At 50.1% G+C, this 13,289-nt stretch overlaps 1 protein-coding gene across 3 annotated transcripts in view; it reads right to left on the reverse strand.

Moving 5' to 3' along the window:
* Positions 1–10,910, reverse strand: part of ZNF764 (zinc finger protein 764) — a 12,940-nt gene extending 2,030 nt beyond the window's left edge. The window contains exons 1-4 of one of the 3 annotated variants that reach the window (XR_002726167.1): positions 10,466–10,910; positions 10,212–10,325; positions 7,420–8,556; positions 3,447–3,597 (exon numbers count right to left, since the gene is read on the reverse strand). Coding sequence is in view for 2 of the 3 variants with exons in the window: in XM_023191103.1 (XP_023046871.1) it covers positions 7,640–8,556; positions 10,212–10,325; positions 10,466–10,661 (1,227 nt within the window). In the remaining variant the exon portion in view is untranslated. Of the gene's footprint in view, positions 1–3,446; positions 3,598–6,198; positions 8,557–10,211; positions 10,326–10,465 lie in introns of those variants that run through there. The other 2 variants (XM_023191105.1, XM_023191103.1) reach the window with 2 other exon arrangements.
* Positions 10,911–13,289: the final 2,379 nt, after the last annotated feature.

Raw genomic sequence — 13,289 nt, forward strand, 5'->3', positions numbered from 1 at the left:
AAAAAAAAAAAAAAAAAAAAAAAAAAAAAAAAAAAAACAAATAGGTTTTTGAGGGCAGTATTCCTCAATTATAGGAGCAGATTTATTATGGTAAATACTGAGATCAGAAAGCGTGTGTAACTGTGCCATAGAGTGACTGCATCCAGGCATTATTACCAGCCCTTATTGAAGGAATACTCATGGCAGTGGTGATAACCACTATCATAGCTACCATTAAATATTCCACATAGAGAAAAATGTAGCTAGAGCTTGGCTAGTATAGCCTGGGGCATTATCTGTTTTAATAGAAGCTGGAATGCCCATCACCGCAAAACACTGCAAGAGATGACATTTAACACAGGCAGAAGACTCTCCTGTTTGGCTTGTAGCCCACACAAAGTGAGAAAAGGTGCCCACACATACGTGTACATAAGCTAGTCTCCCAAACGAGGGAACATGTGTGACATCCATTTGCCAAATAGAGTTAGGTTCCAGTCCTGGAGGATTAATTCCTTCTGTATAAGATGAGGAATGTACCATTTGGCAAGTTGGGCATTGCTGGATAATAGCTTCAGCTTCTTTCCAGGTAATGCCATATCTGCGTTTGAGACCAGAGGCATTAACATGGGTTAAATTGTGAAAGTGTTTAGCATTAGATATTGCATTAGCAACTAGGTGCTCAGCCTATTGATTCCCTTTAGTCAAAGGTCCTGGAAGAGGTGTATGAGCTCTAATGTGAGTGATGTAAAAAGAGTGCATTCTACTCCTAACTGCTGTTTGCAATTGGGTAAATAAAGTCATCAGTTGTTCATCTGTATGAAATCATAACTGAGCATTTTCAATTAACTGTGTGGAGTGAATCATGTATGAAGAATCGGAAATCACATTAATAGGTATATCAAAAGCAGTCAATACCTCAATTACAGTTACAAGCTCCGCTTTTTGAGCTGAAGTATAGGACATCTGGAAAAACTTTTTGAGCCAAAATAAGAAGCTTTACCATTACTAGACCCATCTGTAAAACAATGAAAACGCTTAGCAGGCTGCAGGTTGTTTACTGCAGGAATTGTAAATGCAAACCGTTCAGTCTTGCTCAGCTAAAAGGAGAGCAAAGAAACAATCTTTTAAATCTATGACTATTAAAGGCCAATTTTTTGGAATTACAGCAGGAGAAGGCAATCCTGGCTGTAATGCTCCCATAGGTTGTGTAACTGAATTGATGGCTCTTAAGTCAGTTAACATTCTCCATTTACCTGATTTTTTCTTAATTACAAAAACTGGAGAATTCCAAGGAGAAAATGTTGGAGCTATGTGCCCATTTTCTAATTGTTCAGCAACTAATTTATCTAAAGCCTCCAGTTTTTCTTTACTTAGTGGCCATTGTTCTATCCAAATTGGCTTATCTGTTAACCATTTTAAAGGTATAGGTTCTGGAGGCTTAACAATGGCCGCCATCAAAAACTATTTCCTAATCTTTGGCAGGAACTTTGTTTTTCTGCTTGAATTTGTTCTTTCAAACCTTGCAAATTTTTTTTCTAGTCCCATACCAGGGACATACTCCATTTCATGCATTGTATGTTGACTTTGAGGGCTATATAATTGCCCTGGAATTAGAACTTGTGCTCCCGATTGTTATAATAAATGTCTTCCCCATAAATTTATAGGTACAGAAGTTATAATTGGTTGAATAGTCCCAGGTCGTCTATCGGGCCCTTCACAATGCAAAATATAACTATTTCAATATACTTCAGCGGCTTTACCAACTACAACTATATTAAATTGAGCAGGTTGAATTGGCCATGTGGACGGCCAGTGCTGTAGAGAAATGATTGAAATGTCTATTCCTGTATCTACCAAACCTTTAAATTTCTTTCCTTGAATAGTTATTTCACAGGTAGGACATTTATCAGTAATTTGATTCACCCAATAAGCTGCTTTGCCTTGTTTATTTGTGCTTCCAAATCCTCCTGTTCATTTAATTTCACTTTTCCCGATTCCCACATTACGGCACAATCAGGAGCTGTGCTGTGCACTCTCCTAGCTCTGCTTTCCAGGGAACAGAAGTAGATGTAACAATTTGAATTTCCCCATTGTAATCTGAACAAATGACTCCTGTATGTATTTGTACCGCTTTTAAATTTACACTAGACCTTCCTAAAAGTAATCCTATTGTCTCTGCTGGCAAGGGTCCACAGACTTCTGTTGGGACCTTTTGCAGGGGTTCCCCAGGAAGAAAGTTCACAGCTTTTGTGCAGCATAAATCTACTGCGGCACTACTGGCTGTGGTGGGGAACAGACATTGTACAGGGGTAAGGGAATGGCCTGAGCTGGAAATGCCTCAGTTTAGAATGGGGCCCGGGACGGGCCCCTCACAGCGTTTCCCGAAATCGGGTTCCCTTCTTTTTTTTTTTCTTTTTTTTTGAGACGGAATCTGGCTCTGTCGCCCAGGCTGGAGTACAGTGGCTGGATCTCAGCTCACTGCAAGCTCCGCCTCCCGGGTTTACGCCATTCTCCTGCCTCAGCCTCCCGAGTAGCTGGGACTACAGGCACCCGCCACCTTGCCCGGCTAGTTTTTTGTATTTTTTAATAGAGACGGGGTTTCACTGTGTTAGCCAGGATGGTCTCGATCTCCTGACCTCGTGATCCGCCTGTCTCAGCCTCCCAAAGTGCTGGGATTACAGGCTTGAGCCACCGCGCCCGGCCTCGGGTTCCCTTCTTTATTAAACTTAGAGTGATGCTGACTAGCCCAATGTTTTCCTTTTTTACATTTTGGACATATTTCAGGCTGAACAGTTTTCTTTTCTCCCCTATCTGGCAGCCTGACTCGCTGATTTTTTCTACATTCTTTTTTAGTATGACCATGCTTCCCACAGTTAAAACAAGCTCCTGGAAATGGAGTATTTCCTTTATCCACTCTTAGTCCTGCCATTACTTGTGCCAACAAAGTAGCTTTATGCAGATTACCTCCAATACCATCACAGGCCTTGATATAATCAACTAAATGTGCTTTCCCGAATTTAAAAGGAAAAGGCTCAAATGTAGCTATAATATTTCCCTGTTGACCTGGGGGGTATATTTTAACAGGGAACTGCCAAGCCTCCAAATCACCCTCTAGTCTAGCTTGCTGAATTCCTGCCTGAATAGAACTAAGAGCGGTCTCTTGAGGCACTGCTCGAACAGTCACTGAGGACTACTTTTCGCCCAGTGTACTCCAGAAAAGACAGATCTGGAGGGTCATTTTCTTCAAAATAATAAGGAGGGGGTGCAGAAAGGTAGGGATGAACCTCTCCTTCCTTTGCCACTTTAGCTTTAGCTGGTAAATAAACATGCTCTGTAACCTCTTGTGTTACTTTGCTATACTCGTTCCTCCTCATTATCAGTGTGAAAAAGCTCCAAGGTGAAATGAACCAGACCCCATACCTGTCCCATTGTTACCCTGATGCTTCTGAGATCCCCTTCTTACTCACCAGGGGGATTGCTTTAAGAGTACTCGGGTGTCCTCCAGCTGGTTTTCTGTTCCAACCGTTGCTCCAGCGACCCTTCACCTGGATTCGAGCCCCCACGATGGACGCCACTTGCCGAGACCAGCTCGGTTGGGGAGACCCTAACCCAGCAGCACTAGAGGAATTAAAGACACACACACAGAAATATAGAAGTGTGAAGTGGGAAATCAGGGGTCTCACAACCTTCAGAGCTGAGAGCCCCAAACAGAGATTTACCCACGTATTTATTAACAACAAACCAGTCATTAGCATTGTTTCTATAAATATTAAATTAACTGAAAGTATCCCTTATGGGAAATGAAGGGATGGGCCAAATTAAAGGAATAGGTTAGGCTAGTTAACTGCAGCAGGAACACGGCCTTAAGGCACAGATTGCTCATGTGATTGTTTGTGGCTTAAGAATGACTTTAAGTGGTTTTCTGACCTGGTGGACCGGGTGTTCCTTTCCCTCATTCCCATAAACCCACAACCTTCCAGCACAGGCGTTAGGGCCGGCCGTTATGAACATGTTACAGTGCTGCAGAGATTTTGTTTATGTCCAGTCTTGGGGCCAGTTTATGGCCAGCTTTTGGGAGGTTTGCTCCCAACAAAAAATACAAAATTAGCCAGGCGTGGTGGCACATCCCAGTTACTTGGGAAGCTGAGGCAGGAGAATTGCTTGAACCCGGGAGGCAGAGGATGCAGTGAGCCGAGATCATGCCATTGTACTCCAGCCTGGGCAACAAGAGTGAAACTCTGTCTCAAAAAAAAAAAAAAAAAAAAAGAAAAGAAAAAAAAAGAAAGAAATGAGGAGCTGAGAATGGGGTGGGGCTGAGGCTGAAGGGTTTCAGGACACTAAAAAAAAATTGATGAGATGCTGGAAAGTTGGGTCATGAAGGCAGGAAGCAGAGGAGTCAGGTCTGGTTTCTAGGCCCTAAATAAGCTTTACAAACTTCAAAGCACTCAGAGACCTCTAGCTAATAATCATGGCACCTTTAATTGGCAAGCTGAGGGCCCAGATCTGGCTGTCAGTCTGGGCTGAGAACTGGTGTTGCAAGCTGGGCCTCCACGAGGCGGTGCTGAGGGTTAGGGGAGGGAACTGGGTCGCACACGGGGGAATTAAAACCTGGTACAAAAGCCGGACGCAGTGGCTCACACCTGTAATGCCAGTACTTTGGAAGGCTGAGGCAGGTGGATCACGTGAGGTCAGGAAATGGAGACCAGCCTGACCAATATAGTGAAACCCCATCTCTACCAAAAATAAAAAAAATAGCAGGGCGCGGTGGCCCATGCCTGTAATCCCAGCACTTTGGGAGGTCAAGGCAGGCAGATCACTTGGGGTCAGGAGTTCAAGACCAGCCTGGTCAACATGGTGAAACCCTGTCTCTACTAAAAATACAAAAATTAGTCGGGTGTGGTGGCGCACGCCTGTAATCCCAGCTACTCGGGAGGCCAAGACAGGAGAATCACTTGAACCCAGGAGGCAGAAGTTGCAGTGAGCCGAGATCGTGCCACTGCACTCCAGCCTGCGCATCAAAGAGAGACTCCATCTCAAAAAAAAAAAAAAAAACCTGGTACAAAGGTATCTCCTACTGCCAAGGTGCCTCTTCTAACCCCAATATGCCCCTGTGATAAGGTGGCACATGAGTCAACCCACCCCAGAAAAGCTGAAGGAGAGAGAGATTTTGGTGGGGTCAGGTTGGAGATGAGGTTGGAATAAAGTCAGTTCATTACTTCACTTGAAACCTGAACAGTGTCTTTTCTCCAAAACTTCTACCTCCTTCCAGGTTGATAAATCTGGTTTCTTCCTCCCTGGGTAGGCCAGACACGGGGCTGAGCTGGGTGACAGGCAAGGGGGCACAGGCCAGCAGAGATCACAGGCCCTTGCTCTCCTCGGGGAGATGTCCTGACCAGGAGCAGGGCAGCGGCTGCCCATGGCTAGACTCTGCCTACAAAGGAATTAGTGGTAGATGGATTCTCTGCAGAGCTTGGGGATACAAATGGGTAGTCGCCCCTGGTTACAAACCTAACACCAGGTGTTCCTGGTCTACCCACCCCTGACCATGATGGTACAGGGGAAAAATGCAAGGTCTGTGTGCCTTGAGACTCTCCTCGTTACCTGGATTCTGAGTTGGCCTGGTCTGTCACATGGCCGCTTTGTCAGAACTCATCTGGTACGTGGGCTTCACTGATGCTGGGCTAGTCTGACCTCGTTCAGGTCAGGGCTGGGTGTTATCACAGGGAGGGGCAGATGCCTGCAGAACCCGGGCTGAGACACCAGTGAAGGTCTCAACAGTGATGGGAAAAGTCAGCAGTCAACTAAGAACCCTGGGGTCTCTGTGTGATCCTGGACAGGCTGCTTAACCCTCCTTGGCCTCAGTGTCCCCAACTGTAAAAGCCTGGGAAAGTGAAGATCTCTTCCAGTTCAAAACTGTGATGAGGCCCTCCTGGCAGGGTCTAGGAGGGCTAAGAAGGCCTGAGGTATGTGGCCTTCTCAGGGAGGCCCAAGGAAGACTGGAGGGAGCTCTCAAAACCTTCCCATTCAAAAACAGGAACTGCCTTTTGGCTGATGGTGGTCACACCCCTTGGTTTGGGATGAAAGGCAGTCCTGACTGCCTCTTCCTGACCAGGCTGTCCTCTTCATCCAAGGGGCTTCTCTCAGCACTTATGAAGGTGCAATGAGTCAATGGAGGAGACAGTACTTTGTAAACCATAAAATGCAATACAAGCAAAGATCTAAAATAAAGCCGACTTTGCTTTCTCTCCGGCCATCCTTTCTCTCCAACTCCAGAAAACCTGAGTGCTACAGACCACTGTTTGCAAACTCAAATGACCTTAGCTCAGCAAGTCATATAAATGAGCGGGAAATGCCAGATGGAAAGGACTGTTTGGACAGAGACATGGGTCTAAGAAATACTTTCCTTTCTTCTTCATTGTACTTTAAGATAAACACCAAAAACACTAAAAGCAAGCCATGATGAATGGCACGTGGTACTTGGTCAGGAGCCCATGGGAGTGGTGGGGATGGGTGGCTGGGCCACGGTGAATTGTGAGTTCTGGCTCAGCTCCCAACAACTGTGGTTTTGTGGGAGCCTAGGTGGAGTTGCCAAATCTTTGGATTTTTCAAAAGACACCAGAAAACCTGTATTTGGGTGCAAAATATCCTTTTCAATCTTCACTACTAACTCGTATCACTTAAAAACACTGCCTGGGCTCAAATCAATAAATATGACAACTGCAGGCCAGATCCAATAGAGTCACAGGATTTTAACTTGGGCAGTAAAAAGACAGTGGAGGCGGTGAGTGCCTGTAGTCCCAGCTACTTGGGAGGCTGAGGCAGGAGAATTGCTTGAACTCTGGAGGCGGAGGTTTCAGTGAGCTGAGATCGTGCTACTGCACTCCAGCCTGGGCAACAAGAGCAAAACCCCATCACACACACACACAAAAAGACAATGGAAGCCAGGCATGGTGGTGGCTCACGCCTGTAATCCCAGCAGTTCAGGAGCCCGAGATGGCAGGATCGCTTCAGCCAAGGAGTTTGAGACCAGCCTGGACAACAGTGAGAACCTCATCTCTACCTAAAATTTAAAACTTAGCTGGGCATAGTGTTGCCCACCTGTAGTCTCTGATATTTGGAAGGCTAAGGGGAGAGGATTCCTTGAGCACAGCAGGTTGAGGCTACAACAGGCTACAGTTAGCCCTGTTCACACCACTGCACTCCAGCCTGGGTGACAGGCCAGGAAGCTGTCTCATAAATTAAATAAATAAATAAATAAATAAATAAATAAATAAATAGACAATGAGTATTGTGTTCTGGGTCATAAGAATAAAAAATAATTAAAAAAAAATTTTTATAAACAATGGGTAAAACAAGATTCTCCTCTACCTCAGTGCTTTTAGCACCTCTGGGCTGAGAAACACCTTTTGGTTCCCCTTATGTAGGTCTGGGGGTTCTCACCTCAGCCCTGCCTCAGTAAAGGGGGCCCTCGAGACCCCTGGGTAGTTGAGAGCAAGGTGCTGGCAGAGGAGGCTGCTGAGGGTCCAAGATCAGACTGTCCGCACCCCAGGGCCAGGTCTTGTCGTAGATTCTGGGACCTCCCTGCAGGCAGCCGCAGAGGTTCAGGCCCCTGAGCCCATCTCGGGCTTCTGTAATGTCTAGATAGTCACTTTTAAGGCAGTCACCCACACTCCTGGAATATTTCCGGGTACAGCTGGAAGCCCACGGGCGGTTCCAGATCTCCACGGCCAGGGGTCAGGGTCACAGACAGACCCCCAGTGACCCGGCCCCTGTGGCCCCTGGCCCCGGGCCTATGGACCCACTGGTGCTTGGCCACGGCTGATTTCTGGCCGAAGCGGCGGCCACACTGCGGGCAGGGGTAGGGCTTCTCGCCGCTGTGGGTGCGCCTGTGGGCTGCCATCTCTGAGCTCTGGCGGAAGCAGCGCCCGCAGTCCGGGCACGTGTAGGGCTTCTCGCCGGTGTGGGTGCGCACGTGGCGCCGTAGATCCGAGGGGTAGGCGAAGGCGCGGCCGCAGTCCGGGCAGGGGAAGGGGGTCTCGCCGCTGTGCACACGCCGGTGCTGGTAGAGGGCAGAGCTCTGGCTGAAGCAGCGGCCACAGTCCGCGCAGCCATAGGGCTTCTCACCGGTGTGGACGCGCAGGTGCGAAGTCAGTGCGGAGCGCTGCGTGAAGGCCCGGCCACACTCGGGACAGCGGTGGGGCCGCTCCCCGCGATGGATGGCCCGGTGTTTGCTCAGGGAGGAAGCGTGGCCGAAACCCTTGCCGCAGTCAGTGCAGTGGAAGGGCTTCTCGCCCGTGTGGCTGTAGACGTGCTCCACCAGCGTGGAGCGCCAGGCGAAGCTCTTCCCACACACGTAGCAGCCGTGACGCTGGTCCGCTCGGGGGACAGGGGGGTGGGCACAGAGCGAGGGGCGTCCTCGGTGCGGTGCCTTGGACGGCTGCTCCCAACCATAAGGGGGCCCGGCCAAGGGGGCTTGGGGAGCCTTCAGCCCAGGAGACCCAGTGGCCACAGGAACAGGCTTCTCCAGGGCTCCCGTCCCTTCCCTTTGTCTTTCCTCTTCCTCGTTTCTGGAATCTGCTGGGAGATAAAGACGGGACAGTTCAGGCTCGGCTCATCCTGGTCCTTGAATCCCACAGCCCGCATGGGCAGGGACAGGCCTGCTGGACCCCCGGCTGCCCCTGGGAGATGGAGGAGTGACACCTGTTCCTCGGCTGCTGAGCCAGACAGAGCCAGGAGGGAGGGAAGGAACAGTCCACTCCGCCTCGGGGCTGGGGAAATGTCACTGCGGGGGAAGGGCAGAGATGACATGAACATCTGGGCCTGATCCAGAAGGAGGAGCGGACACCTGAGGATGTTCCAGGCATCAGGAACAGCACCAAGAAAGGCAGAACCAGGCGGGCATGGCCAATTTCAGTGGGGCTGGAGACTCCGCAAAGGCTGAGGGCAAGAAATGAAGGAAAAAAAGGGGGGCGGGAGGGGAGAGAGGAACCAGCCTGCAGGTGAACAGCAGGGGTGGGTCCTGAGGTGGAGGTAGAGTCAACAGAGTTTAAGAGACTGGGCGTGGGGGCTCAAGGCGGTAATCCCAGCGCTTTGGGAGGCAGAGAAGGAGCATCAGTCTAGGATTTCAGGACCAGCCTGGGCAACACACCAAGACCCCCTCTCTAAAATATGTTAGGTAACAATTTTTAAAAATTAGGCCAGGCGCAGTGGGTCACTTTGGGAGTCCGAGGCAGGTGGACCGCTTGACCCCAGTAGTTCTAGACCAGCCTAGGTGACATAGTGAAACCCTGTCTCTACTAAAAATACAAAACATTGGCCAGGCGCCATGGCTCATGCCTGTAATCTCAGCACTTTAGGAGGCCGAGACGGAGGGATCACAAGGTCAGGAGATCAAAACCAGCCTGGCTAACATGGTGAAACCCCGTCTCTACTAAAAATACAAAAACAAAATTAGCCGGGCGTGGTGGCAGGTGCCTATAGTCCCAGTTACTCGGGAGGCTGAGGCTGGAGAATGGCGAGAACCCAGGAGGCGGAGCTTGCAGTGAGCCGATATCGCGCCACAGCACTCCAGTCTGGGCGACAGAGCAAGACTCCGTCTCAAAATAAATAAATAAATAAATAAAATAAAAATAAAAAATTACCGAGGCGTGGTGGTGGGCGCCTGTAATCCCAGCTACTTAGGAGGCTGAGGCAGAAGAATTACTTGAAACTGGGAGAGGGAGGTTGCAGTGCGCTCAGATGGCGCCACTGCACTCCAGCCTGGGCAACGGAACAAAACTTTGTCTTTTTAAAAAAAAAAAAAAAAAAAAAAAAAGTTACCCAGGCTTCGTAGCGAGCACCTGTACAGTCTTAGCTGCTCTGGAGGCCCAGGCGGGAGGACTGCTCGAGCCTGGGAGTTCCAGGCTACAGTGAGCTATGATGCTGCCATTACACTCAGCCTAGGCAACAGAGGGAGACCCTGTCTCTAAAACAAAAACACCAAAAAAAGCCCCAAGAGTGTAGTCACCACGCAGAGGTGAGGACTCAGGGGCGGGTTATGGCAGGGCCAGAACCCCATCACTGCTCCTTTCTAGGCTGCATCCGGGAGCCAGGCAGGGGCTCAGCCTCGTGGTCGCAGTTGAGAACACAGTTCAGAGAGGAAATTGCTAAGCAGGTAGCTGGAGGTGGCAGAGGATACCAGGATGAGACAGGAACAGAGAAGTCGCCATGGGACCTAGCACCCCATACTCCACCTGAGTCTGTTTCTGTCGGGCACTTCGTCACCTCCGGATCCCGGGCAGCCGGGCCCCACAGTTCGGCCTCCTCCTCCACCCAGGAGATGAGAGCTGGCTTGTTGCCTCCGATTCCTAGGGGAGAAGAATGCAAACCCCACACTGCGGGGAGGCCGCCTGCCTGGCCCCAGGGCCCCCAACTCGATGCGCAGCTCCCAGAGGCGTGGCAGGGCCTGTGGGGGCGCAGGGCCCAGGTGAGCAGGTGGGGCTCTCACCGAGCGCGCTCAGGTGGCCGTAGGTCTCCCGCATCACGTCCCGGTACAGGGCCCTCTGCGCGGGTCGCAAGCAGCCCCACTCCTCTCGGCAGAAGTACACGGCCACGTCCGCGAAGCTCACAACCCCGGGCTCCCTCCACTCGGGTCCCGCCCCGTTTGGGTCCGGGGGAGGGAGCGGGGTTAGAGGCAGCGCCATGGTGACTGTCAACCCCGACTACGGATCGGCTGCCTCCCCTTGGCCTGGCCTGGGCCTGCGGAACCTCCTGCGTCCGAGAAAGCCTACCCGGCCAGGCCCAAGGGAAGGAGCAAGGTCACTAGGGCCCCCGAGGGCGCACTAGAGAGCATGGAAACTAACGGTGCCGATGACAGCGGGTGTATAATCACGAATGGAATATGCCCGCATAAAAAATGGCGGCGGTGCGAGTACTCGACCTTTGCCCCTACGCAATCGTGCCCAAGACAACGCCCCCGTATCGCCAGGCTACGTTCTCTCCGTACCCTCATCCAAAATGGCTGCAGTGACTACAGGGGCCGGCCTTGAAAACTAGCCGCGTTTGTTTAGTCCCCGGCCCAGCGAGGCGGTGCAGCACAGAGCTCCGCCCCGGTCTGCAAGAACAAGAAAGCGCCTCGTGGGAGGGAGCTGGCCTCTCGGCCTTACTGAACTCAGGCATTAGTTTTCGTCTCTGGACCGTTTTATAATCGGTCTCTAGCTCATCACTCTCTCGTTTTGTCCTTGTTATCTCAGAAACAGGGCGACAGCAGTCTCTTCCTAATGTTGAGTGTAAAAACCAATGGAGTGGGCGTGGCGCAGTGGCTCACGCTTGTAATCAGCAGTTTGGGAGGCCGAGGCCAGAGGAACTGAGGTCAGGAGTTCGAGACCAGCATCACCAACATGATGAAACCCCGTCTCCACTAAATAATCCAAGTTACTGGGGAGGCTGAGGCAGGAGAATCGCTTGAACGTGGAAGGCAGAGTTTGCAGTGGGCCAAGATTGCGCCCCGGCACGGCACTCCAGCCTGGGCGACAGAGCGAAACTCCGACTCAAAAAAGAAAGAAACAAAGAAAAAGGAGTGGATACAGGAGAACCTCCTCTCTTGTAGGCTTCTTGGAGCCTGAAATTCTAGAATCTTCCTGATGGCAGAGGCAGTGGGGAGAGTAGGGTAAGGTTGAGAAAATCAGAGGGTCCTCTCTTCTAGGAGCTTCTCCCATTTACTGTGCAGGACGTCTCCCAATTGCCGGTCTCCCTCTAGCTGCAGCAGGGCTGTCAGCTCCCCTCACATCCTGCCCCTGGGCGGATGGCCCAAGGCTCCTCTGCTCAAACCCAACTCATCCCTTTCTTGCCCCAAACTGCTTCCCCTGGGGTCTTTAATCTCAGTAAATGTTGCCAACTCTCCCCCAGACCTCCCTCTCACTTCCTGATGACCTATTCTGTGCTCCATTTGACTTCATACATATCCTGTTGTAGCAGGAGGAGCTGCAGACAAAACCCCTCAGACACTAAGTTAAAGAAGGAAGGGCTTTATTCGGCCGGGAGCATCAGCAAGACTCACATCTCAAAAACCAAGTTCCCCGAGTGAGCAATTCCTGTGCCTTTAAGGGCTCACAACTCAAAGGGGGATCAGGGAACCAAGAAATGTAGCAGGATGAGCTGCAGACAAAACCCCTCAGACACTAAGTTAAAGAAGGAAGGGCTTTATTTGGCCGGGAGCATCAGCAAGACTCAAGTATCAAAAACCAAGCTCCCCAAGTGAGCAATTCCTGTCCCTTTTAAGGGCTCACAACTCTAAGGGGGTCCCCGTGAGAAGGTCATGATCAATTGAGCAAGCAGTGGGTACGTGACTGGGGGCTGCATACACCGGTAATTAGAATGGAACAGAACAGGACGGGGATTTTCACAGTGCTTTTCTATACAATGTCTGTAATCTATAGATAACATAACCGATTAGGTCAGGGGTCAATCTTTAACTACCTAAGCCCAGGGTGTGGCGCTGGGCTGTCTGCTTGTGGATTTCATTTCTGCCTTTTAGTTTTTACTTCTTCTTTCTTTGGAGGCAGAAATTGGGCATAAGAGAGTATGAGGGGTGGTCTCCTCCCTTACTGTGTATGGGAATAAGAGTCGCCTCCACCTGCCTTTTAGCTCTTAGTGGGCTCTTTAGTTGAATCTAGGCCCAGATTGAGAATCCCTTGTAATCCTAGCTACTGGGAGGCAAAGGCAGGAGGATCCCTTGAGCCCAGGAGTATGAGATCAGCCTGGGCAAGTTAGTGAAACCCTATCTTCAAAAATAAATAAATAAATAAATAATAAAGTAAAATAAGAAAAAAATGAATTGACAGTGGACAAACGAGAAAATTATACAAATTTTATTAGTTTTACATGTACATGGGGATCTTCACAAAAGAGGGAAGTCAGAAAAAGTGCCCAAAGCCAGGTGCTTTTATATTTCTTAGACAAAGAACAATAAAATTTAAGTGGGCAGATGTGGTGGCTCATGCCTGTAATCCCATCATTTTGGGAGACTGAGGTGGGTGGATCACTTGAGGTCAGGAAACCCCGTGCTTACTAATAATAATTTTTAAAAGGTTAGCTGGGGGGAGTGGTGGTGGGTGCCTGTAATCCCAGCTACTCGGGAGGCTGAGGCAGGAGACTCACTTGAACCTGGGAGGCAGAGGTGTCAGTGAGTGGAGATCACGCCACTACACTCCAGCCTGGGTGGGAGAGAGACTTCGTTTGAAACAAAAGAAAAGAGGGCCAGCCTGGTGGCTCATACCTGTAATGCCAGCACTTTGGGAGGCCGAGGTGGCCGGCTCACGAGTGGTCAAGAG

Source organism: Piliocolobus tephrosceles, chromosome 17, assembly GCF_002776525.5.
Source record: "Piliocolobus tephrosceles isolate RC106 chromosome 17, ASM277652v3, whole genome shotgun sequence".
In the NCBI taxonomy this organism is placed as follows: Eukaryota; Metazoa; Chordata; class Mammalia; order Primates; family Cercopithecidae; genus Piliocolobus; species Piliocolobus tephrosceles.